The sequence below is a fragment of the Cynocephalus volans genome, chromosome 10 (assembly GCF_027409185.1).
Source record: "Cynocephalus volans isolate mCynVol1 chromosome 10, mCynVol1.pri, whole genome shotgun sequence".
In the NCBI taxonomy this organism is placed as follows: domain Eukaryota; kingdom Metazoa; phylum Chordata; class Mammalia; order Dermoptera; family Cynocephalidae; genus Cynocephalus; species Cynocephalus volans.
In genome coordinates this window covers 76,005,548-76,033,414 of record NC_084469.1, presented here as the reverse complement: position 1 = coordinate 76,033,414, position 27,867 = coordinate 76,005,548, and the positions used below count along the sequence as shown (strand labels likewise).

At 35.5% G+C, this 27,867-nt stretch overlaps 1 protein-coding gene across 1 annotated transcript in view; it reads left to right on the top strand.

The window, feature by feature from the left end:
• The first annotated feature begins 523 nt into the window (after window positions 1–523).
• Window positions 524–27,867, top strand: part of LPCAT2 (lysophosphatidylcholine acyltransferase 2) — a 74,372-nt gene continuing 47,028 nt past the window's right edge. The window contains exons 1-8 of the mRNA XM_063111936.1: window positions 524–770; window positions 15,584–15,723; window positions 18,194–18,411; window positions 19,813–19,925; window positions 21,832–21,892; window positions 22,751–22,809; window positions 24,755–24,789; window positions 27,754–27,808. Of these exons, the coding sequence (XP_062968006.1) occupies window positions 600–770; window positions 15,584–15,723; window positions 18,194–18,411; window positions 19,813–19,925; window positions 21,832–21,892; window positions 22,751–22,809; window positions 24,755–24,789; window positions 27,754–27,808 (852 nt within the window). The 5' untranslated portion in view covers window positions 524–599. The remainder of the gene's footprint in view (window positions 771–15,583; window positions 15,724–18,193; window positions 18,412–19,812; window positions 19,926–21,831; window positions 21,893–22,750; window positions 22,810–24,754; window positions 24,790–27,753; window positions 27,809–27,867) is intronic.

The window sequence follows — 27,867 nt, the reverse complement described above, 5'->3', positions numbered from 1 at the left end:
ACTCTCAGCTGTAAACCAAACACCCAACTCAAACTGATTTACGCAAAAACGAAACACACACCAGAGATCAAGCACAGATAAACAAAACCCACCCCAGAGATGTTAGTTTTCTTAACGGGAAGTGGTTGCTCCTGTCATTGGTGGATCCAGGTTCTACTTACCTGTTTTGTTTATCCCCATTTTACAGGAGGCAACCGAGGCTCATGGAGACAGTGATTTGGCTAACGTCACAGAACCAGTAAAATAGATTGGAAATCCAGTCCTCCTGACCTTAAAAGCAGAAAAGTCTGCCCGAAGTCTCGCATTGGAGTGTTAGGGATACAGGGGTACCCTTCAGGGTCATTAGTCTGAAGGAAAAGCATTCACCTCCAAGGGGGCGTATCTATGTTACCGAGGAGGAGGAGCCAGAAACCTAAGGGGGTGGGGCTAGCGCTCGGGGGCGTGGCCAGAGCCGAAGGGGCGGGGCGCCAGCAGCCGCAGTCTAGGTAACTGGCGCCTGCGTAGAGGCCCCCGAGCGGCGCCTCAGGCTGAGAGGACGGTGGGGTTCCGGCTACGTCTCGGCTGCGGCGCTTCGGTCGCGCCCGACGCCCCGCTGGGCCATGAGCCGTTGCGCAGAGGCGGCGGCGGTGGCGGCCGCGATGCCGGGTGCGGGCGTCGGGGAAGCGGGGCTGCGACCGCCCATGGTGCCCCGCCAGTCGTCCTTCTTCCCGCCGCCGGTGCCCAACCCCTTCGTGCAGCAGACGCACATCGGCGCGGCCAAGCGGGTCCAGGTGAGGCGCGCGGGCCCGACGGGGGAGGGCGGCCGAGGGGGGCGTGGGTCTGAGAGGGGAGGTGGCCAGGGCGGGTGGCGCGTGAGTCTGGGAAGCTGAGGCGTCTGAGGAAGAAGGAGCTGTCGATCTGAGGAGAGCACTTCTGAGCGGCTCTGCGTCTGCAGGGGGCAGAGCTGTGGGTCTGAGAACTGAGGACCCTTGGAGGATGGCTCGAGGGGGCGTGTGGAAAAGGAAGATGCAGGGAAGCTCTGGGCCTGAGAGGAGGATCCGAAACCGGAGCTGAGCCGGCGGGTGGCGGAGGACACATGCCGTGCCTGAGGAGGGGGAGTGAATCTGTGGCAGCAGTTTCAACTTGAGTTTGTGAGTGTCGTGGGAGGCGGACCTACCACAGGAAAGTGAATGTGGGGAAGTGCTTTTTTTTTTTTTTTTTTTTTGGCCTTCATGAAGGCGAGGAGTCAGTTTGGGATGGGTAGAGTGAAGGAGAAGGCGGACAGTCGAGGTGCGGAATTAGAACAACACGGGAGGTTGGAATGACCTAGCTGAGCAGGGGCATCCAGGGTAGGAAATTATAATCAAAGAAAAGAGATAACTGAGTCAACTTAAGGTGGTCAAGAGTTTTTGGTGCTGAATCAGTCTTCACTCAAACACTTTTCCTAAATTCAAGGATGACAGGTAGCCCAGACTGTCTTCCACTGTTAAAAACGGCTATGCTGTATACACAAAAGAAGTTTCCTTTCCTTTCCCTTTTCTTGTGAAGAGCTGCTTTTACCCTTAGCAGTTACACACTCTTTGGACTTCCTCTTTGTTGAAGTTAGTGATCAGAGAACAAGATGGATGATGCAAAGTACATTTGTCCTGTGTGTTGTGCAAGTAAAAAAAAAAAAATGGTTTTGATGTTTTCCTGACCATTTCACACATTTCTTTACTTTGGCTTTGAAGTAGTGTAACTTTTGAACAGACTGCTTGTATGCTCTAAGACCATTGTCTTCTACAATGGAGGCAGGTTAAGTGCTGGGCTAAGCAGGGGTGGTGGTTAGAATAATGGTAGACGGGTGTCTGGTTGAAGAAGGATGTGGGAGAGGAAGAGGAAGATAAGGAATGTAGTAATACCTATTTGTAAAGCAACTAAAAGTTTAAAAATGTGATCTTCGTGTCTTTAAATGAATAGATGTTCCTTTTGTATCTTGAAATGTCTGAAACACTTCAAAAATACATTGACCATCATTCAAGATTAAACTTAGTCTGATTTAGTCAAATTAGTCATACTTAAATGAAAGTATGTCCATCTATTTGGCTTCATATTTTGAAGGTAGGGTCAAAAAGGAATGTTTATAAATATTTATATTGCACCTAGAGTAAATTATTTTTTTTTTAATCACCTGGCTTGTTACTGTTTAGAGAGATTTTCCTAGTAATTCTGTGAAAGCTGTAGTATTGTGAAAAGATCACTAGTCTTAGTCAGAAGATCTGATCATTTATTAGTTGTGACTTTGGCCAGGTTACTTAACCACTCTGAACTACACTTTCCTCATCTTCTAAATTGGAATAATAATACTTCATTGGAGGGTTAAAATTAAGTGATATCATGTGTGAAAGAATCTGATATTGTTTGCTGATTTTAATATTGATAGTTATGCTATTTCTTGTCTACAAATTGTATACTGTAATTATAATTTGCTACTTGGATTGAATGGGATTGGACATGGTCTGGGTATTAAAATTTTTTTTAAGTCCATATAGACCAGAGATACCAAAGAGGTTTTAATGGCTTGTGTGGTCTGGGTAAAGGGAAGATATGAATAAGCATGGTTGAAAAACAATGTTTCTATATTATCCAGTTTAAAATATGAACATACTTTCATTTAAGTATGACTTAACATGATTAATTCAGACTAAATTTAATCTTGAATGATGATCAATGTTTTACTAAGGACTTTCATCACTTTTTGATCTCATTATAGGGCTTAACTTTGCCACTCCTCCGTTCTGACTGTTTAAGTGTCTGCTACTTAGTGGCATGGGAAAAAAAGTAGCCTAGCTTTCATTTCCTCAATGGAGTATGAAGTTGAAATGATTGGTTGTAATTGTGGGGTCATTTATTCATACCAAAAATATTTGTTGAATGCCTACAATGTACCAGGCAGAGTGCTAATCTCTGGGGATATAGCAATGAACAAGAGAAATAGGAACCTGTCCAATATAAAGTTTACATTTCACTGAGAAAGTTAAACAGGTACAAAAATATATAATGCCATGTTTTATCAAGTGCTATGAAAGAAAACCAGAGAATAACCCTGAGAGAAGGCCTTCCCACCGAGATGACATATTACCAAATGGAAAAACTCTTAATTTGTCAAAGGATTGCCTCAAAATTGGTTAACTGTTAAGAACTATTATTTGTTGCAAATCTTGAAAATGGTACAGAAAAAAAAAAAAGTTGCCCAATATTCGAGAACTTATTCAGTGAAAATCCATATTGGTTGCTCAGTGTGGGTATGAATGAATCTTATGTGAATATACTTTAGCCCCATTCCAACTCTTTCTTCAGGGTCTCTGCTATGGTCTTTTCTTGTAGTCAAGATTATTTCTTGGTCTCAGCCAATGATCTGCCAGGTGACTTGGTAACTTCAGTCATCTCGTCTTCTCCACAGTACTGTCCCTAACTCTCCATCACACCAGTCACTCCAAATGAATATAAATTTATTGAAAATGAGTGTGCTTATCATATAAATAGAACTCAAGAAAAATCTGGATATATAATCATCTCCTTTTTTGTTTTGTGATATTTGTGTTGAATATACCATTAAATTAAATTTTTATGATGTTAGCATATGCTTGTGATTGAAGCCCCTCTTTACAAATGGCTTGATCTCCTGGAGTCTGTTGTCTCAGTAAAAGGAAGTGATAGTTCTACCAGCCTCACAGAGTTTTGAGAGATTTAGTGAGATGCATGTTTATATCCTGATGCACAACCAATAGTTGGCTTCCCTTTCTCTCTACTAACTTTGTTTCAGTACAGGTATACCTTGTTTTATGAGCCGTTCCTGAAAAATTGTGAATAAATCTAGCTTTACAAAATGTTTTTGTGCTTTATGGAAGCTTCTATTTAGAATACTTTGAGTAATTTGTAAATAAGCCATCCTTATTACCTTTTTCGCAAATCCGCATTTTTGCATTCAACAGTGTGTTTTCATAAAGCAGTGAGGAGGTACATTTATTAATATATTTGATGTTAGAGTGAATAGCAACCTTTTCCTAATTTGCTTAGGCACGTCATGACTTCTCATGTTACACTAATCAATAAAATGGCAGCTTCTTAGACCAGATGGTCTTTAATGTTCTTTCTAGATATAGCCTTGGAATTTGGGACTTTATCTTGGGACTTTTCTATGTAGTAGTTCTAGAGCTCTTACTTGTCTTACCTTATACATTTTCTATTTTATAGGAAACAGAATGATAACAAAGTTTCACTATACGAGTATTTATAAGTCAGTCTTCAAATGAAGGATAATTTAATAGGGCTAGTGTTGGTCTTAGGAATAGTGGAATAGTTTAATTCAGACAAACCTTGCCATAGATAGCAATTACAAACCCTGGTCAAAATATAAAAAACTCTATGAAGGCACAATAGAGCAACAAAAATAAAACAGAAACTGGATGGGATTTTTTCCTTGAGAGAATAATACCGTACTATGCAAGATTCTCTCCCACCCTCCCCCCCTTTTTTTTCTTGTGGGTTCTTGCTTGCCACCACAGGAGTGGACCACTAGAAAACCTACTCTTATTGGCCTGTTATATCAGAGGACAGAGTTCAGGACTATCAGAGTGGCTGAAAATTGAGGGGGAAATCCAGAAAGGAGGAAGCTAGAGATGAAGGAGCCCCCACATCAGCAAATAAATGCCTCTCAAATCCTTGGCTGATCCCTAAACTGTGTACTTGCAAAGGAGCCTTCAAGGACCCTGGAAGAAAGCAACAACTGAAAAGGATGAAAAAGCTGTGCAGATATTTCAACTGATGAATACCGCAGGTGAGGCACAGTTAGAGTCCCACCAAGTAAGAGGTCCTTGGTAAACACCTCAGGCTTTATATGTTGAAACCTCACAAAGGTGTTAACTTGGGAGAAAAGCTGTGTCTTAAGATTTAAGCTTTAGTCTAAGATTAAAGGCAAACTTCAACAAATTTTTCCTAACGAAGTGTAAAACCAAGCCTCCATAAGGTGAAAATAATCAGCTGGTATTTCTCCTATATACTTGGACAAAAATCAATAGTCTTCTGAGAAAGATAAAGAATATCTACAATATATTATCCAAAATGGCCAATATACTATAAAAACAATACTAGAAATTCAAAGAAATAGGAAAATGTGACCCATGGTCAAGAGAAAAAGCAGGTAATAAAAATAGATCCTAACATGACTGGATGTAGCAATTTGCAGATAAATATAAAGTAGCTATTATAAACATGTTCAGGGACTTAAAGGAAAAGAGTGTCATAATGAGTGAATAGTTGGAAGGAGCTTAGCAGAGAAATAAAAACTGTAAAAGAAAACCAAATGGGCCTTCTAAAACTGGAAATTATTCTATCTGAAATGAAAATTTGGAGATGATAGAAGAAAGGATCAGTGAACTTGAAGATAGATCATCAGAAATTATTTAATCTAAAAAGTAGAATGAAAAATTGAGATGGGACATCTGGAAAAAATAGCAAAGTAAGGGCTACTAAAAATCATCTTCTCCATAAAAGCAATGAGAAAACTGGCAAAAAAATAAAATAGATGAAAATAAATAGAATCAATTTTGTCCTAGCTCTGAAAATTAACCAAAGGCTTTTAATAATCCAAGGAGCATTTATTAAAGAAAAAGTGCTGACTTTTGGTAAGAACAGTAAGCTTTATTATAGTTTAACTAGCCCTTCTCTCATTCTCCCCCTTCAGCTCTTCAATACTCTTGAAAACCAACAGCTCCCAGTCATGGTGAAAACCATCAACCTGGCAGCCACTAGAGGGGGAAGAATAATAGTGTTGGAACGCCTTCAAAAATCCCATTGCCAGGGCCGGCCCGTGGCTCACTCGGGAGAGTGTGGTGCTGAGAACACCAAGGCCCCGGGTTCGGATCCCATATATGGATGGCCGGTTCGCTCACTGGCTGAGCGTGGTGCTCACAACACCAAGTCAAGGGTTAAGATCCCCTTACCGGTCATCTTTAAAAAAAAAAAAAAAAAAATCCCATTGCCAGAAAATTGTTATTATTTGGTCTGTCTGGTGACTGCATGGAAGACTCTGCTTGCAAGGCTGTCTTTATTTGCCTTGCCTTGGAGCTCATGAAATGCAAAACAGGCTTTTCTCAAGGGTGTTGGTTAAAAATAATCAGAGGCATTGCTTAATATCACAGCTGGCTGATGTAGTAAGTAACAGTTGGAGCAGACAATAGACTAAAAAGCTTAACAGAAAAAGCTAAGGGATGAGATGTCCATAGGGAACTTAAAAAGCTTTGGCTTTGACATATTCCTGGGAGTCTAGAAGGCCATCTACATGTGTAGGGTTGTGTACGTTCCTAAGGCTATGAGCATCCCTGAAAAGATCCAAGAATGCTCTCAACTCTCATTAACCTTGAGCTTGTATGGGCCCAAAATGAAGACTAAGGCAGAGTTGTGAATTGTCTCCTGCCTGAGTGTTGAAGGTGTGTCCCAACATACACAGAGATCCTTTGCAAACACTGGGAAACTAATTGATTCTGGGCACTTAAGAAAATCTCTGGGGCTGACCTCGTGGTGCACTTGGGAGAGTGCGGCGCTGGGAGCGCAGCAGTGCTCCCACCCGCGGGTTCGGATCCTATATAAGGATGGCTGGTGCGCTGCTCACTGGCTGAGCGTAGTGCAGCCGGTCACAAAAAGACAAAAAAAAAAAAAAAAAAAGAAAATCTCTGTCTTATCATTAGCTGACCACTAAGCTAACCCATCAGTCTTCAGTAACCACACATGACAAAGAATACAAACTTTTCAGAATTAGTTCATAAAATTCATTAAATATGCAAATAACAACAACAAACAGCAACCACAGCAAACCCTGATGAGGGAGGAGAATCTTATTTTCAGAGTTGCTTTGTAATACTACTTAAAATGTTCAGTTTTCATTAAAAAGCATTGCAAGATATGTGAAGAACAATAAAGTGTGGCCCAAACATATCAAAAAAAAAAAAAAAAAAAAAGCAGTCAGTACAAACTTTCCCTGAGGAATCCAAGAGTTAGACTTACTATACAAACACTTTAAATCAGATATTGTAAATGTGGTCAAAGAACTAAAGGAAACCATGTCTGAAGAACAAAAGAAAAGTGTGAGACAGTGTGTCACAAATGGGAAAATATCAATAAAGATATACAACATTTTTTTTTAAATGACCAAATCAGAATTCTGGAGTTGAAAAGAACAATAACTGAAATGAAAAATTCACTAGTGAGACTTAACAGCAGACTAGATCAACTAGAAAAAAGAATCAGGAAATTTGAGCATAGGTCAATTGAGGTTACCTACTTTGAGGAATATAAAGAAAAAAAGATGAAAAAGGAACAGAGCCTCTGAGACCTGTGGACACCATCAATTTTACCAACATATTTATAATGGCAGTCCCACAGGAGAGGAGGGAAAGGAGCAGAAAAAATATTTGAAGGAGAAATGGCTAAAAACTTGCTGAATTTGATAAAAACATTAATGTGCACACTCAAGAAGCTCAAGGAACTCCAAGTTGCCTGTCAAAACTCAAAACATCTAGAAGCGTCATAATCAAACTGTCAAAGCCAAATAAAAAGAGAACATCTTGAAACTAGAGAGAAGCACCTCACCATATACAAAGTATCCTTAATAAGATTAATGGCTGATTTCTCATGAAGGACTGTGGAGACCAGAAGGCAGTAGGATGACATATTCAAAGTTCTGAAAGAAGACTGCCAACAAAAAGTTGTATAGCCAGAAAACTACCCTTGAAAAATGAAGGAGAAATGAGCAAAAAACTGAGAATTTGTCACTAGCAGCATTGCCCTAAAAGAAATATGAAAGGGATCCCTCAGGTTGAAATGAAAGGATACTAGACAGTAACTCAAATCTACAAAAAGAAGTAAAGAGCATTGATAAAGATAATTTCTTGGGTAGCTGTAAAAGACAGTGTAAATGTAATGTTAAAATGGCAACACTTAGGACAACTGCTAAGAAAATGAATTTTAAAATATACTAAAAGAAATGACAAGGAAATTAAAACAGTACACTGGAAAATACCTTTTTAACACAAAAGAAGGCAGCAATAGGGGCAGAAACAAAAAAAAGACATAAGAAATATAGAACACAAATAGCAAAATGGCATGTGTATGTAAATTCTACCTTATCAGTAATTACATTAAATATAAATTAAGCAATTAAAAGAAATAGGTAAAAATGCATAATTCAACTATATGCCTTCTAAAAGAGATACACTTTAGATTTAAAGACTCAAATAGGTTGGAAGTAAAAAGATAGAAAATAATACACCAGGCAAACAGTAACCAAAATAGAGCTGGAGTAGCTATATTAATATCAGGTAAAATAGACATTAAAACAGCAATTGTTACTAAAGAACAACAGTTTCTAATCATTAAAGTATTGATTCAAAGATAGATAAAACAATTATGACCATTTATACTCCTAACAATACAGCCCCAAAATACACAATGCAAAACCTGAGAGAATTGAGGAGTAAAATAGACAATTCAACAATAATAGTTATAGACTTCAATTACCCACTTTCAATAATGTTAGAACAATGAGACAGAATATCAACAAGGTAACAGAAGACTTGAACAATACTATAAGCCAGTTAGCTCTAATACACATATGTAGGCCACTTCACTCAATAACAGCAGAAAACACATTTTTCTCCAATGCTCATGGAAAATTCCTCAAGATAGATCATATGTTAGACTATAAAACAAGTCTAAATAAATGTAAAATTATTAAAATAGTACAAAATATTTGTTTTCTGACAACAGTGGATTAAAACTAGAAATCAACAGAAAATTTGGAAAATTTACAAATATGTTGAAATTAAATTACATGCTTCTAAATAACCAATGGTTTAAAGAAGTCATAAAAAAAATTAGTAAATACTTTGAGATAAATGAAAATGAAGACACACATATAAAAACTTATTGGATTTAACTAAATTGGTGCTTAAAGGGAAATTTATAGTTGTAAATGTGTATATTAAAAAGAAGAATCAATAGCATAACTTTACTAATCAATAGCATAACTTTACACTTTAAGAAACTGGGATGAAGAACAAACTAAACCCAAAGCAAGCAGAAATAAATAAATAATAAAGATTAAAGCAGAAATAAGTGACATAGGGAATAAAATAATAGAGGAAAACAACAAAATCAGAAGTTGGTAGTTTGGAAAAAATTTGCAAATCTTTACCTAACTGACCAAGAAAAGAAAAGAAAGATTCAAATTACTAAAATCAGTAATGAAAAAGAGGATGGTGTTACTGACCTCTACGGTTTGAATGTTTGTCTTCTCCAAAGCTCATGTTGAACCTTAATCCCCTATGTGGCAGTGTTGAGAGATGGGGCCTTTAGGAGGTCACTGGACCATGAGGGCTTTGCTCTCATGCATGGATTAATCCTTAAGTGGATTAATGGGTTATTGGATTAATGGGTTAATGGGTTATCATGGGAGTGGAACTGGTGCTTTATCAGAAGAGGAAGAGAGACCTTAGCTAGCATGTTAATTTGCTCTCGCCCTCTTGCCCTGTGATTCTGTGTGCTGTTTTGGGACTCTGCAGAGAGTCCACACCAGGAAGAAGGCCCTCACCACATATGCCCCCTTGACCTTGGACTTTCCAGCCTCCAAAACTAAGAAATAGTTTCTTTTTAAGTTAGCCAGTTTTAGGTATTTTGTTATAAGTGACAGAAAATAGGCTAAGACACTAACCTTTCCAAAATAAAAAAGGATTATAAGGAATAATATGGGGCCGAGCCCGTGGCGCACTTGGTAGAGTGCTGCGCTGGGAGTGCGTCAACGCTCCCGCCGCGGGTTCGGATCCTATGTAGGAATGACCGGTGCACTCACTGGCTGAGTGCCGGTCACGAAAAAACGACAAAAAAAAAAAAAAAAAAGGAATAATATGAACAGTTGTATGCCAACAAATTAGATAACTTAGATGAAATGGACAAATTCCTAGAAAGACACAAACTACCAACACTAATTAAAGAATAAATAAAAATATCCAAATAGACCTATAACAAATAAGGAGATTAATTAGTAACCAAAAAGAATCTTACTATCTGACAAAAGCTTAGGACCAGATGGATTCGTAGGTGAATTCTACCAAAGGGTTAAGGAAGAATCAACACCAACTCTTCACAAACTCTACCAAAAAATAAGAGGGAGTACTTCACAACTCACTCTCTGAGTCCGGTCCTACCCTGATAATCCAAACTGGAAAAAGATATTACAAAAGAAGAAAACAACAGACCAATATCGCTTATGAATATATATACAAAAATTCTCAACAAAATATGACTAACTATTTATCTGTGAAAGAATTTCCATTTGTCTTATATGTGCACACACACACGTATATATATTTAAAGAAAACTTGCCAAGATTATTTCACTGCTAAAGTACTATCAAACTTTTAAAAACACAGTAAAAACAGTCACACAAACTCTTTCAGAAAGTAGAAAAGGATTGGACACTTCCCAAGTAGTTTTATGTGCCTAGCATTGCCTTGACTCTGAAATCTCAAAAAGACATTATAAGAAAAGAAAATTGTAGACAAATATCCCTCACAATCATAGATACAAGAATCCTTAAGAAAATACGAGTACCAGCAGGCCAAATATAGGAATATATAGAAAAGATAATATATCACATCCAAGTTTGGTTTATCCTTGGAATACAAGGTTGGTTTAACATACAAAAACTTCAGTTTAATTCACTATGTTAGCAGAACATATGGTAAAAAGTATATGATTGTCTCAGTAGATACAGAAATTTTGTTAGCTCACTTGGCAAAATTCAATACCCACAGGTGAAAAAAAAAAAATCCCAATAAAATAGGAATAAAAGGGAACTCTCTCAATCTGATACAGGACATCTGTGGTACACCTACCATTACTATATGGTAAAATATTGAACTTGTTCCCCCAAAGATTGGGAACAAGACAAATATCTTATTCACTGCTTCTATTCAACATTGTATGGGGGTCCTAGTGCAATAAGACAAGAAAGAGAAATAAAGGGCATATAGACTAGAAAGGAAACAGTATAACTGTCTTTATTCACAGATGACATGATTATATGAGAGTACTTCAGAAAGTTCATGGAAAAATAGAATTTGAAGATTATACTAATCTTTCTATGAACTATTTAAAGGACTCTTGTATATGAAGAATTTCCTAAGGAATCTACAAAACAACTACTAGGAGTAATAAGTGAACTCACTAGATTACAGATAGAAGATCATAACTTAAAACCAATTTTACATCTAAATACTAGCAGCAAATAATTACAAAATGAAATAGCAGCAAATAATTACAAAATGAAATTAAATAATCAATGACAGTAAATACTTGAGAATATACTCATACTTAACCAAAAACATATAAGACCATTACACTGAAAACAACAAGATATTGCTGTTTGCTGTAAGGAATTTATGAAGACTTACATAAATGGGAGGAAAAGTGTTGGGGTGATGGATACAAAACTATGCTATCTAGTTTAAGTGAATCGTTGTGCGGCATATGCATATATTGAAGCAATACACTGTACCTCACAAATATATAAAAATATATGCTAACATATTTTCCATAAAATATTTACATAGAGATATATACCATGTTTATGAATTGGAAGAATCAGTTATTAAAGTGACAGTTTCCTCCAAATTGATCTATATATCAATTGAAATTTCAATAAAAATCCCAGTAGGCTTTCTGTATGTGTGTGGAAACTGACAATTCTAAAATTTATGTGTAAATGTAAAAGATCTAGAATGGCCTCCAAAAAATGTTGAAGAAGAAAAAGTTGGAGGACACACACTACCTAATTTCTAGACTTATTTCAAAGCTACAGTAATTAAGACAGTGGGATGTTGACAGGATAGGTGAATAGATTGATGCAACAGAATAGAGAGCCCACACACAAATGTTCAATTGATTTTTGGCAAAGTTGCCAAGAAAATTCATTGGAGAATGTTAAGTCTTTTCAACAAATTTTGCTGGAACAATTGAATAAATCTATGAATAAAAATGAACCTTGATCCCTACTGCATGCCACATGTAGAAAGTAATTTAAGATGGATCATAGAGCGAAACATAAAAGCTAAAACCCTACAGTTTCTAAAAGAAGAAGAAAATATAGAATACCTTCATCACCTTGAGGTAGGTAAAGATTTCTTAGAAAGGTCCCAGAAAGGAACTAAACATAAAATAAAAATTGATAAATTAGATTTTATCAAAATTAAATTTTATTTCATCAAAAGATGCCATTAATAAAATGAAAAGGCAAGTCACAGAATGGGGGAAAATATTTTCAATACATATATTTACAAAGGGCCACTATACAGAATATGTGAAGAACTCCTACAAATTGATAAGAAAAAGATTAACAACAATAAAAATGGGCCAAAGACTTGACCTTACCATAAGAAGTTAAAGAATTATCACCAATAAGCATATGAAAAATGTGCTCAGCATTATTGTTCATCAGGAAATGTGAATTAAGCCACAATGAGCCACAATTTTACACCCACTTGAATAGTTAACATTAAAAAGACTGCCAACACCAATGCTGGTGAGAATGTGGAGTAACAGAAATTCTCATACCCTGTTGATAAGATGTAAAATGGTACAGCCACTTTGGAAAACAGTTTGCGGTTTCTTATAAAGTTAAGCGTACCCTATGACGCAATAATTTCACTTCCAGTGAAGTGAAAATATATGTCCGCACAGTGACTTGAATGTTAATGTTTGTAGGAGCTATATTCATAATAGCTAAAAACTTACAATAAATATTGAAGTGAATGGATAGATGAATTGTGATATATTCAGACAATGGAATAATAGCTTACAATTAAAAAGAGTAAACTAAGCTAGCCAGTTAGCTCAGTTGGTTAGAGCATAGACTTGTAACACCGAAATCATGGGTTCAGATCCCCATGCTGGCCAGCCACCAATAAATAAATATATAGAGAAAAAATAAATAAAAAGAGTAAACTGATACATATGGCAATATGGTTGAATCTCAAAAATGTGAAGTAATAAAGCCAGACACAAAAAGAGTACATACTATGCGATTTCATTTATATGAAAATCTAGAACGGGCATAACTGCAGCAAAGGAAAGCCTATCAGTCGTTGCCTAGGGATAGGGAAGATGTACTGAGTGCAGAGGGTACAAGGGGACTTTTTTGGGATGATGGCAGTATCTTAATTGTGGTGGTGATTGCGTGGGGAAATACATTTGTAAAATTCATAATCTATGAACTTAAAATAGGTGCATTTTATTTTATGTAAATTATGCTTTAGGAAAGTCAGTCTTCAACAAAGACTACCAATGCCAAATGTTGGCAAGTATGTATAGCAACTGAAATTCTCATGCACTGTCAATGACACTTTAAAATGATATACCACTTTGGAAAACTGTTTGGTAGTTTCTTAAAAAGTTAAACAACATCTACGATCCAGTAATTCCACTCCTAGGTATTTACCTAAAAGAAATTGATAGAGTTTGGATGTGTTGTCCCCACCAAAACTCATGTGGAAATCTGATCCCCAGTGTGACAATTTGAGTTATGGGGGCAGATCCCTCATGAATGGATTAATACTCTCCCTTGGCAGGGGGAGTAATGAATGAGTTCTCACTCTATTAGTTCCCACCAGAGCTGGTTGTTTGAAAGACCCTGGCACCTCCTCTCTCTCTCTCTTTCTTCCTCTCGCCTTGTGATCTGCTTGTACCACCTGCTGGCTGCCTGCCACTTTCCACCATGAGTAGAAGCAGGCTGAGGCCTGCACCAGATGCAGCTGTCCCAGAATCGTGAGCCAAATAAACGTCTTTTCTTTATAAATTACCCAGTCTCAGGCATTTCTGTTATAGCAACACAAACGGATTAATACAGAAATGAAAACGTATATCTGCAGAAAGGCTTTAATGTTCCCACTGGCTTTATTCATAATAGCCTACAACTGGAAACAAACCAAATGTTCATCAACAGGAGAATCAAATTCTTATATAGTAATACAGCGGAATAATATTCTGTAATCAAAAATAATTAATTGCTAGGGCCGGCCCGTGGCTCACTTGGGAGAGTGTGGTGCTGATAACACCAAGGCCATGGGTTCGGATCCCTGATAGGGATGGCCAGTTGGCTCACTTGGGAGAGCATGGTGCTGACAGCACCAAGTCAAGGGATTTAGATCCCCTTACCGGTCATCTTTTTTAAAAAAAATAATAATGATAATAATTAATTGCTAATATACAAGGCAAAATAGTTGAATTTAAAAGATAGTGCTAAGTGAAAGAAGCTAGACACATAAGAAGACATAATGTATTATTTCATTTATGTGAAATTTATGAGCAGACAAAACTAAGCTATAGTGGTAGAAATCCAGCATTGGTTGCCTAAGAGCATAGAGATTTACTGCAAGAGGGACAAGGCGACTTTCTAGGGTGGTACAAATGTTCTGTATTCTGATTGGGGTGGTGGTTATATGAGTATACATTTATCAAAGCCCATTGGATTGTACACTTAAAATCTGTACTTTTCCTTGTAGGTAATTTTACATCCAGTACATACATGCTCTTGAATAATCTGACAGAGATAAAATAATTACAATAGTTTTGGTATTTTTCATACGTTGTTTGATGATGCTACGATTCATATAAGGGCCTGTAAAGACAGAAGAAGGATGGCATTGGTTGGGTAGTGTAATTGGCTTATAGAGAAAAGATAATGTGCTGTACACAAGGACAGTTTATTTCACTTAAAGCCAGTATTGTATAAAGATTAAGAGCAAAGGCTTTATAATGTAACCAAACTGGATTCAAATCCTGGTTCTGCCACTTACTATGTGATCTTAAGCAATTAAATTTGACTCCCTCTGTGCCACTTCTTTCTTGTATGTAAAACAACTTAAAATTATAAGAACTAAATAAGTTACTGCATACCAAGTGTTTAGAATGTCTGGTATGCAGTAAGCCTTCATGTATTGTTTCCTGTTCTTATTTATTTACTTTTCATTCTTATAATTTATTATTTATGTTTATTTTCTCCTCCTCCATCTCCTTATTGTTATTAGTTATAGAGAACTGGCAGTTATATGAAACAATGTGTTTACTTCTTCATACTCTAATGCTTTCATTCATACTCTTCCTTTTACCAATAGTTCTCAAAAAGCAATTTCCCCCTCTCACCTTGCTAGCTCTTGCTTGTCTTGCAAGACTATTCACACTACAACTCTTCCAGGAAGCTTTTCCTGACTGTGAAGTGATGCTTACCATTTTTTGGTTCCTACAACATCCTCTATTCACTTTCATCGATATACGATCAAGTTGTCTTATGGTTTTCTTCACTGTTTCTTTTGCTATGTAGTAGGCTTTGTGAGATCAGATATAATGTCTTATTTTTCTTTGTGTTTAAATCCGTGTCTGGTACAGGGTAGTACTTAATTCATCCTTGAGTGAATGTACAAATAGCATAAAACTTTCCTGTTACAAGTTTCTGTTTGATAGCTATGCATTAAAATAATGGTAATTCGTCTGTTTTATCAACTTTGACTTTCAGATTTTTATTCTTGGAATTATCCTACTTCCAATTCGTGCCTTATTGATAGGATTAATTTTATTACTGGCATGGCCATTTGCTGCAATTTCGACAGCATGCTCTTCTGAAAAACTGACCCACCCAATAACTGGTTGGAGGAGGTAAGAAATATGTTCAAATATTAGGTAAATCAAGATCAAAAATGTTCATCATAGTTTAGTCAGTGATCAATACTTTATCTAACCACTCAGTTTTAATAATTTGTCTGTCAGCTGAAACTAGTCTTAACTTATATGTGGAAATTGCTGCCCAAGCAGTGTATGATAATCTTCTGTTGAAGCTGTAAATTCCTAATGCTAAACGTTTTGTTTTCGGAGTTATTGCCAAAAAGTGATACATCCCTAGTTCTGGAAAGTATCCAATTAGTATACCTGAAACCATGACCAAAATACCTTGCTTTCTTTTGCTCTTCCTCAGTTCTCACATTTGCTTTTGTCCTGTTACAGTAAGGCTATGGTTTCTGCAGTATATAATTAAGTGGATTGATTACATTATTTTTATTAAATACTTTTGTGATAATTTTTAATAACAATTTAATTATTAGTGTAGTGTAGCTTTTTAAAACATGAGCACTGAGGCAGAATGGAACTGCTTTAAGAAGCTTAAGAATATTATCTAACTAGGATGGTATTAGAGAACAGACTGATCATAAATTAACAAAGTTACTGGTGAAAGTTTATTCTTAGTGGGCAGAACCAAATTGTTGTCATCTGCATGTCTTGAACATGGGGCCTTTTCATGTGGATTTCATAGACTCCACATGGATTCCAAATGTGTAGATTGGTTTGGGGGCACCATTGAACTCTGAAATTATGCACATTTTTTTTTATTATGTAAGAATGTATTCCTTTTATCCAAATCTCAAATGCAGGTATATCCTCCAAAATTTTTGAGAAATACTGTTCTAGAAACTTTTAAAGAAATATGCAGTTTGCTGTTTGGTTCATGTTCTAGTGAACAAATGTAAATATCAAACACAAAGCTGGTTTGAAGTGGAAATGAATCCAGTGCTGGCAGTGCCCCAGAGAATTCTCAGTCCTTGCAAGTCATACTCCTTTGTTTTATCACTCAAGGTTGTGTGGTATAAAACAACACTTCAAGGGATGTTTTTCATGACTCACCAGTTACTTTCAGGTTATCTCTTTGGTTTCTGTTAGTGGCTTATGAAAACCTAGGATGATGGAAGGAATAGTCTATGAATCCAGAAAATAGATATAATAAATGTTAGAAAAGAAAGTTTTACTTTTGTCAACTAAACCAGTGTCTCTATCTCCTCTCAAAGAGATAATGTTGAAGTTGTTATGTGGCACCAGACTTTTAGCCATTTTTAAAACTTTTAAATAGAAGTGTTTAATGGCTCTGAATTTGAGGTATCTTGAAATGTAATATCGAAGCTACAAAACTGCAGATCAAAAATAAGAGGTGTGGAAATTCCATGGAGTGATGTGCATTGTATCCTTACATAAATAGAGATCTCATCTCTAAACTAAAGGGAAAAAGGGGAGGTGTAGTCATTTCTGTGTGCCCTCTGGAAAAGTACTTTGGATTTCTGTGTCTCCTTTCTCCTTGCTATAAAATTAAAGTCACAGAAACTTTCTCAGTAGCTAGTTGCTAATAGCTCCTCATTATATTATTACAAGTATGTTGAAAGAATTAGATAGGAAGCCAATTTTTTAAAGCTCTTATTAGATACTTGGTGGGTGCTACACGTTTTATTTTTTGTGAAAAGCTGTATGCTTATTCACATACTGAGATATCCATCCTGTATTTGCATTTCTAGGAATACGTTTTTGTTTCCCCTACTTCATTGAGCTTACAGTGCAAACGCAGGATGGATATCTCAGTATGTAATAAGAGTAAAGAATGTGAGAAAGCCTTGGAATGAGATGAATACATATGTGGGAGAAATCCAATTATGTAATGACTGTGTGAGAAGTTATTTATTCATTCATCATCCCTTAGAAGTTGTATGACAACTCAATGCTGAAAGGAAGTACTTCAAATATCATTAAGAGTTGCTACTTGAGAAAAATAAACAATGTTTTTTGGTAGCTAGCCAGTACGAGGACCTGAACCATTGACCTTGGTCTTACCAGCACCATGCTCTTTTTTTTTTTTTTTTTTAAGTGTTTTGGGAGATAGCACTATCTTCATTATACAAATGTAGATTCCCAAGATGAAGACTTTAAAGGGCGGTACAATTTGGATGTCTCAGTGGATGATGTGTGTTGAAAATTTATTTTTCTCACTTTATAGTCACAGAATAATGGAGCCATTTGTTAGCCACATGTCCTTGGGCAAATTACTTCTGTGCCTTCTATTTCTTCCTCTGTAAAATGGGGGTAATAATAAGTAGGCTGAGGATTAAAGAAATTAATATATGTCAAGCATTTAGAATAGTGCCTGGCAAATGGCAGAAAGAACTCTTCGTGTTAGCTGTTGTCCTCCTTGGCTCATGTTTTAAAATGAAATGCTCTGACATGTTTTGGTTATCTTGTATTTAGAGTAAAGCCCTGTTGCTAGCTTCAATTAGCAAAGCTAATTATTTCTTTTCTGTATTTGTTTTTAAAGGAAACTTACTCAGTCAGCTTTGAAGTTTCTGGGTCATGCCATGTTCTTTTCAATGGGATTTATAGTTACTGTGAAAGGAAAGATTGCATGTCCTTTGGAAGCACCAATTTTTGTTGTTGCCCCTCATTCAACATTCTTTGATGGAATTGCCTGTGTTGTAGCTGGGTTACCTTCTATGGTGTCTCGAAATGAGAACGTACAGGTTCCTCTGATTGGCAGTAAGTACTTGTAAGGTAACATAGATAAAATATTTTCATGTTTATGCTTTAAATTAGAAAAATCATATATAGTTAAAAGATAAGCTTTTTTAAAACTTTAAAATAATAAAACATTTCAAATATGTTTTCTTTATTATAATGAGGTATATGGAAAGAATGGATTTATGAAAAAGATTAGAGACTTCCCTATCTTAGCCTCATAATTCTTTTAAAAACTTTTTTTTTTTCAGCCAGCTGGTGCAGGGATCTGAACCCATGACCTTGGTGTTATAAGGCTGTGCTCTAATCAACTAAGCTACCTGGCCAGTCTAGAAAACTTATCTTTATCACTATACCATCATGTCTTTCTGTTCTTATGTGTAGCCAGAAAGACCAATTTTCAAATATTAAACGTACTTGACTTTTTTTTTTTTGAGAGAGAGAGAGAGAATTTAACCAAAGAATCTGCGAAAACACAGGTTACATGCTATTTCATTAATTTCTCCTCAGGTATGAGGCTGATAAATACACTGTCTTTTCTCCTAACTCTGTTTTCTTCATTATTGTCCCCCAAGTCTTCATGAGGGACCTGTGTGTAACTCTTTGAAAATTATGATGTGGGACAATAAGTGCTTCCTGCCATAAAAAATAATGAAGCTAGCAAAGTGTTTTTCCCACCAGGTGCTTTGTTCTCTCCCTCAGGAATTAGTCTCCAAGTAACTGCTCCTGGTTGTCCCAAGGTTATTGCAAACATCAGGTGATGACAGAGCAGGTGTGAAATTTGCCTGATTTTGTGCTGGTGCTCTGGAAAAATAATAGTAGTTCTTGCAGCTTTGTCATTCAGCTAAGATACTTCATTTTTCAACGTAACTCCCATGCTTTGTGTAATAGGGCTTTTTCCTGAAAAGATGTGTAGCAATAGATTTTTGGTAAATTGAGGTTTATTTTGCATGTGCTAGGAAGCTATTTACTCAGAAAATCGTTGTGCTGAAAATTTTAGTGTAATGAGTAATAACTGCCCCCTACTTATGTATACTATGAATTCACATAATCAGTTTTCAGGGTATTTCTAAAATAAAACAAGGTGATCTTGTAGTGTATTCCAAAGGTTTAATGTCAGTTGAGGAAGAAGGCCTTTAAGGAGAAGATTACATTTACTTCTTTTCATATTCTTGCTGCTTACTTCTGTTAAATCAATGAAATATTTTTGGGTATAAAAATATTCATCTTTCCTTTTGACATTAGAAGCTAACTTCTAGTAAACTTTGTATTGGAGTGGTTTTTTTTTTTTTTTTATTGTTGTCTTTGATTTGCTGTCATTTTAGTTTTCCATAAAATTTGTTTTATGATTTATCCAGTATTATTGCTATGATGGCTTTAGCCAAAAAATAGCTTGGTTGTGACTTTCTGTTTGTTTTAAAGGACTCTTACGGGCTGTGCAACCAGTGTTGGTGTCCCGTACAGATCCAGATTCCCGAAAAAACACAATAAATGAAATAATAAAGCGAGCAACGTCAGGAGGGTTATGGCCCCAGGTAAAACACAGTAGTTGTTCATTTAAGTATATTGAGAGTTTATTGTCTATAGACTTACTTATTTGGATCCACAAATAGCAACATCTACCTCTGGATTTAATTACTATTTTAAAGACAGATGGGAGATACTAAAGCTAAATTATACTCAACAATATGGTGGATTTAATGAAATAGCGATTAAGATCTTCAATATTATCTGAAGTATATTTAGACAGTGCCTTTCAACTCAGGAGGTATATCAGAATCACCTGCAGAACTTTTTCAGACTTTATCATCTTACTACCCTCTTCCCTGAAATGCCTTTTGAGGGTCGTGTAGGGACAATATTGTATAATAAGCTAGTGGTGATCCTAATAAGGATCCTTGTGTCTTTGCTCAGTTGAAAACAAGTGATCTCTAGCAGACTAATGATCCTACAGTGATGTGGCCACCTATTATGACATGTAGATGTTAAAGTACCAAGAGGAGCATGATTAACCAGGAGGTTTTAGAAACCAAGGCATGTGAGGAATGATTTAAAAGAAATGATTGAGAAGCATTGGCATTTGAAATAAGAGCTTCAGTTTTCTCTTTGAATCCAAGGAATATATCTAGGACTAGTAGGTGGAAGATAACAAATAGATAGATATCAGCTTATTTTGCTCATTTTGAGGAAGAACTTTCTCTCTGTCTAGAGTTAGAATGGTCCGATATGGAACCTTTTTCAAGAATTTTCAGGCATTGGCTGAGCAACCACTTGGGGGGGATATTGTAGAAAGAATTCAAGCATTAGAGATGCTATGGGTGACTTTTATGCTCCTTTTAGCTCTGAGATTTTATGATTTGCTCTATGTCCATTCATTGTTAATAGTGGAACTGTAGAATAAAACATATTTGATATTGTATCTGATTGTCACAGGAAGCCATTTTTTTTTTTTTTTAAAGATGGCCGGTAAGGGGATCTTAACCCTGGACTTGGTGTTGTCAGCACCATGCTCTCCCAAGTGAGCTAACCGGTCATCCCTATATAGGGATCCGAACCCTTGGCCTTGGTGTTATCAGCACCACACTCTCCCAAGTGAGCCACGGGCTGGCCCCACAAAACCCAGTTTTTTAATTAGAGGATGGAATTATACCCATTCATAATTTTTATTTGACCTGTTGTTATTGTGGCAGTTTAGCTCAATAATATTTTCCCTCTGTAATTATTATAAAATACACATTAGTAACTGCTGTGAATGTACTAATTTTTTTTATATCATGTACGTAGCAACCTACTATTTAAAAAGCTTCAGAAAATCAAGCTGCTATGTTATTTATTTAATGGGAAAACTAACTGTACTGCATGTCTTTCACATGGAAAACATAAAGAAGTGTGTTAAAAACTAAAAGCACTTTCTCAAAAAAAAATTAAGTTATATTCCATATGTCAACTAATTCAAGTAAGCATAAAGCACATTGTAAGCATTTCCTCTTCTTTTCTTAAGACATCCTTGAACTATATGTTGTAGAAGTGTATATCATTTAATGGGAAAACTGAAACAAAGAAGTAGGAAATTATTTGGTTAAAGATGTATTGCAGCAGAAGAATGAATTTAGTATAGCCTAATGTATACTTTGACCGTGACTTATGCTCAACCATCTTTTAAGTTTGTTCAGAGTATTAGTATCATAATTAAGAAACATTTGTTCTGTGTATTCTATATGCAAAACTTAAAGCCATTTTGTAATTATCTTAATGGTCAGACTACTTTTTTTTTTTAGAGGAAAATTGGATATTCTGATTCTAGATTTCATTAGAATCAAGTGTTAGCCTTTTTTAAAATTTTTGTTTTTTAAGCATTGGCATTTGAAGTCATAAGAAAGAGAGTAAAGAGGTAATCTATTAATTAGACTGAAATATTAAATCTATTCCTTTTCTCCCAAGATACTAGTTTTCCCAGAAGGTACTTGTACTAATCGTTCCTGTTTGATTACTTTTAAACCAGGTGAGATAAATTAAATTATGTATTGTAACAAAGTAGTATGGAAGATTTCTCAGATGATTTATAGTAATACAGTACACAACAAAATAACTCTTTAGTTTGCTCTGAGCATTTCTGTTTTTCTGATAGAAAGTTTTTAATGTCGTGAATCCCTAGAACTCACTCCTTTGCTTTCTTTTTTGATATTATAATCCCTTGTGTGTGTGTGTGTGTGTGTGTGTGTGTGTGTGTGTGTGTTTGAGCAGAAACCACCAACATTTTTCTTTTCCTTCAAGGAACCCTCACAGACACCTGGGGTTCTCTGTCATCATGTAGAAAACTTATTTCATAAGCTTTATAATGTCTTCAAATGCCTTCTAAGATTCACTTCTTTTTTAACATTACAAAGTCAGTCATGAAGGCACCTTCCATTGTTATGTGTTACACTTTAAAATATTTTTGTATTGGCTGGTAGAATGTTCAGCGCCAAAATTGTGACTCACTCCTACCAAGTGTTGTAGTTTATACTTCATACATTTGGTTTCATCTAAGTTTTCTTCTTATTTTCCTTGTGTTGATTTGTTATTTTTTTTTTAATCCTGTTGAATAATAGGAATTTGGAAAACGAAAACAAGTGGGGAAATAAATAAATAAGTATTTTAAGTGGCTTAGGCACTACACATAATATTTTCCTTAAATAATTCTTAATTTTAAAAATTCCTCATTTTGGTAAACACTAGGGATTTATCAACATTTACAAATAGTTTCTGTTGTGTATACTCTTCAAATACTCCATATATTTATACTATTTATTATTAATTTTTTCTTTATTGTAAAACTTTTTTTCATATAAAAACATGTTATAAAATTTTGTGATTATAGGAGCCTTCATTCCAGGGGTTCCAGTGCAGCCAATCCTCCTTAGATACCCAAACAAGATGGTAAGTATAATATTTTACTGTGGGAAGAATCTCATTCCAAACAGCACAGATTCTCTAGGACCCCTTTTAATATTTGAATAGGGGTATACTCAGCATCACTCAGCATTCGGGAAATGCAAATCAAAACTACTTTCAGATACCATCTCACTCCAGTTAGAATGGCTAATATCCAAAAGACTGAGAATGACAAATGCAGGCAAGGTTGTGAAGAAAAAGGAATCCTACACTGTTGGTGGGGCTGCAAAATGATGCAGCCTTATGGAAAATGGTATGGAGTTTCCTCAGACAATTACAGATAGATCTACCATATGACCCAGCTATTCCACTGCTGGGAATATACCCAGAGGAATGGAAATCATCATGTCAAAGGGATACCTGTAGTCCCATGTTTATTGCAGCGCTATTTACAATAGCCAAGAGTTGGAACCAGCCCAAATGTCCATCATCAGATGAGTGGATAAATAAAATGTGGTATATCTACACAATGGAATACTACTCTGCTATAAAAAAAAAAAATGAAATACTTCCATTCACAGCAACATCGATGGACTTAGAGAAAATTATATTAAGTGAAATAAGCCAGGCACAGAAAGAGAAATACCACATGTTCTCACTTATTTGTGGGAGCTAACAATAAATAAATATACAAACTAATAAATGGGGAGGGGTGGGGAAGAAGACACAACAATCACAGCAATTCCTTGAACTTGTTAAGACAAGTGGACAGATATGATTCTGATGGCGGGGAGGGGAGAAAGGAGAAATTGGTAATGGGACACAAAAATCGACTACATTGTATATTAATAAATTAAAATAAATTTTAAAAAATATTTGAATAGGGGTATGAATAGATAAACAGTGGAAGCCCGTGGGCAGATTCATTCTGCTTGACACATCTAGTTTTTAAAATTTTGCAAGATAGGCATATATTTTTTGATATCAAGATTGAACATGGTTTTGCTGTTACTAAGTTTCAGGAAGACATTTCCTTAGCCTCTACTTTATTGTCACTGGGATAGTTATGATTCAGTCTCAGATTCGGATCTCGTAAAACTGGACAGTAGAAATTTGTGATTTTCATTAACCCTAGCAGGAAACTTTTCCTGATTCAGTGATCATTACTGGTAGAGAAGGATTGAAGTAGCGGGATAAATTTGGGAGAGGCTTGGCCTTTAATTACTGTCTCAGTACTTACTAGCTGTGTGACCATTGGCAGGTAGCTTAATTGAGAAGATATCTGAAAAGAACTTAAGTCCAGAGATGGCTCAGGACTTTAGTCTCTTCTGTTCGAGCTGGATACATTGTTGTCCTCTGGAGATTTATTGTATCACCATTTTCCTAAAGAAAGCTTTTTGGGGGGATGTTTTGGTTCTGAGAGGAACTTTCTTTTCTAGAGCATTTGAGTAAAAAGGCAGGATGTAATTATTAGTTACCCATGCTATTTAAGTGTTGTTGATCAATTCAACTTTCTATTTAGAGGCTGGTTTCTCAACCTTGAACATCTATGGTTAGAAAATAATTAAAATCTATCAAAATTTTTACTCATATGTCTGCCTATGGGTTTGAATTTTTCATATATTCATGAATCTTTTCTCCCAAATAACCCCCCCTTTTTTTGGAGAACTGGTGTATTCTGTTTTTTAATAAGCAAATTAATTATCCAGATATGTTCATATTAGGAGAATAATAGCTAAGCATGTACAATAGTTTTGTTTTTTTTTTTAATTCAGAACAACTAGGTTCATAAAAAGATATGTGGTGACATAAGGAAGATGGATCTTTCTATGTAGATATATAATCCAGGATGTCATAGATCAGTTCACTGTTCTTTAATGATAATAATAATATATGTATTTTACTTTTCAACATGTTGCTTTTAATTTCAGAAAAATGTACATGATATTTTTGCTCTGGATTAACAGTTTAAATACTTGTGTTATTGTAGGACACTGTGACCTGGACGTGGCAAGGATATACATTGTAAGTCACTTATGTCTATTGTTAGTTTATATAAATTTTATTTTAGTGAAGAAAAAGAAATATCCTTTATTCCTTCTTTTTTAAAAAGGCTTCTTTTGGTAAAAGTAAAGATTTCTTATCAGAGTCCTTAATCTTGTAACTGTTAATTCTCTGTGTAGAGCATCACTATCTTGCTCATTAACCCCTGGTGTCTCCAATGTGCAGAATTCTAGTCATCTGTCATGTTCAAATGGGTCTCAAGTGTCTGTCTACCAGTTTGTAAGGAATATTTCAGTGGCCCAGTTTGCATCATTAGATTTAATTTTGTAGTTTCATTTTCATTGCAGATTTAGCATTATCTGGTGTCTCCATCCTTACTTGATTATACCGGTTTCAGTAATTCAGAACAATTTAGTCATATGGCCTGAAATAGTTGTGATGTGTCTGATATGAACTGAGAAAATAGCTAACCAATATTTCAGTTCCCTTCTTGGATTTTAAAAGCATAGGGATCAGCAGTTTCTATAAACATTTGAGAGAGGAGAGAAATGCAGGTTCACTATTAAGCAAGCTGAAGAGAAATAGGCCTTTAAAAAGTACAGAACATGTAGAAACTTACTTTCTCTCACAATCATTTATTTGGTTCCTCCTGGATAAATCTAAGCCTGTTTAAATTTTGGTGAGAGCCATGTGAAACACCTGCATTCAAAGATGTTCCCAAGGAGCTTGCCCAGTTTTGATACTGTTAAGCACAGAGCTCAAATAATATTGTTGATGAATAGGGGACAACTACTTGGAAAAATTAAAAAGGAGATCATCATTTGCCATCAATCACATTGTGGGCCTCTTTAGATATCTTTTACAGTATCCAACCAAATTCTGAAAATCAGATTTTTTTAAATACTATATAATTTCTCCATTTTTTTGTGTATATAAATTGCTTTGAGATAATAAATTTAAATCAGAATAGGTAACTGATGGACCAATGGAATAAACATTAACACATGTAAAACATTTATGTTCCTGTTATGCTTCAGTCTTTTGTAGCTGAAGTTAAGCAAATAATACCAAAAATAAAGAGCATACATTGTAAAGGATATCCAGACAGCATATTCTTTTTACCTCTCCAGGAAATCAGTTTATTCATTTGGCTGGAATACATTTTTCATGCCACTACTTTTATATAAGGGAGAATTGGGAGAAACATGTAGTATGAAAGCATTTTAGGAAAAGAAGTACCTAAAAATATATTTCCTTTACAGGTTAATTTCTTATGAAGATAGTGACTTTGGGTTCACTGTGCAGTCAATATGACTTTTTTGGTTTGCACAGCTGTTCAGGTAGATGTGAAGGTCAAATAGGAGAAGGCTTTTCAAGAAGGAGGACCAGGAGTAGAGAATAGTTTAGTTAACCTAGCCTTCTACCTGGAAAGTATGTGATAAAGAATAAAAGAAAATAGGAGAAAGAATTCAGGAAAGAAAGAAGGAAAATATTTTTTGAGTCAAAGCTTTCTTAGTACTTATAAACAAATATAAAACCTTTAAAAGGCACAACTTTGTTTTGTCCAAATGTCACATTGCACTTATCGATGGCAAATTTCATTTCCACCTTTTTTTTCTGTTCTACTTAATGTTGTTGTTGACACTGGGTCTGTTACTTCTAAATCACTTTTCTCAATTGCCCTTGCTTCAGGTGCTACTTTAGACACAGAGTCTAAGGAAGAGATTTTACACCAAAGCAGATATCCTAAGGGAGAGAGGAGACTCAGGGAATAGTAGAGACGGGCTGCTATGGAAAAGCTGTTTTGTATCAGTCTGAGAAGTGTTTGGTTTGTCTGTAGTGTGGACAAAACAGGCTAAATGAGATCTACATGTGGCTTCATTTTTATTTACAGCATTCAGAATTTTCAGAACATTATGTATCTATCCAAATTGTAAGGGATGTCTAGACGGCATATTCTTTTTACTTCTCAATTCAGTTCAAATAATTGAATTCCATAGTTACATTTAAATAACTTCAAAACAATGTACTTTATGGTGCATAATGTGAGTTGACTTTGTTCGAAGTTTATAGATAGTAAAAGATTTTTTCCCATTCGAATGGGAAGTTTGAGAACTAACACAAACAATTTATAATTAATTATGGAAGCATTCTAATTCCTTCTTTTAGCTAAATTTCTTGTTTAAATTCTAAATTTCTTAAGTCTCTTTAATTTTAATACGTAAATTATATTTTAATTTCTTAACAGCAAAAAAAAGGTTTGTTGTTGTTTTCTTAATCAAGTAGTCTGATTCACTCTACCTCATTTCTGGGCCAATTGTCTAATGAGGCTAAACTAAAAATCCCATAGAAGTCTTGTCCAGAGAGTCTAAGTATGTACTGGAAAGTTGCAAGTAGGAACAACTATTTCAAAAATTATATTTAAGAGGATTGGTTAACCACTTTAAAGAAAATCTTTGTCTAGCTTTACAATGAAATTTGAAACTTTTCAGAAAATTTCCCCAGTTGGGACAATTTTGATAAAGTTTCTGCTTTTAAATAAAGTCTCACTGATTTTTTTTTTTTTTTTTTTTTTTTTTTAACTATCAGAAAAGAGTTTAGAAATGTAATGTTCTACTCAGGAGTTTTCCTATAAACACATTTATGTACCTTAAAATGTGGCCTTGGGTAGTTTCTCTAGGAACTTAGGCCTATAAGTCTGTGTAGTCAAGGAAACTTCAAATTTGGGGTTTAGTCTGTTGACCTGTGGCTCTGACTCACAAATCCATATTTGGTATTGGTATTGCATTTGGTGATTTAACTTTGAATGTCAAGAATAGTCATTTAAGCCCAAGAAGTGTGATAGCAACCGTGTAGCATTTATAAATGCAAAATATATGTGAAGTGTAATGTGGGGATGCTTATGTGTAAAGAAAGGATTGTTGAGTATTATTAGATAATACTTGTATTTCCATGTAAAAATAGCCCTCTCTTTTTTCTCTTCAGCATTCAGCTTGTTGTGCTTACTTGCTGCCAGTTTTTCACAAAGGTAGTGGTTGAGGTAAGTCATTCAGTATGTAGCCTTGTAACTTGAGATTTGGCCTTTCCTTGAATTTTGAA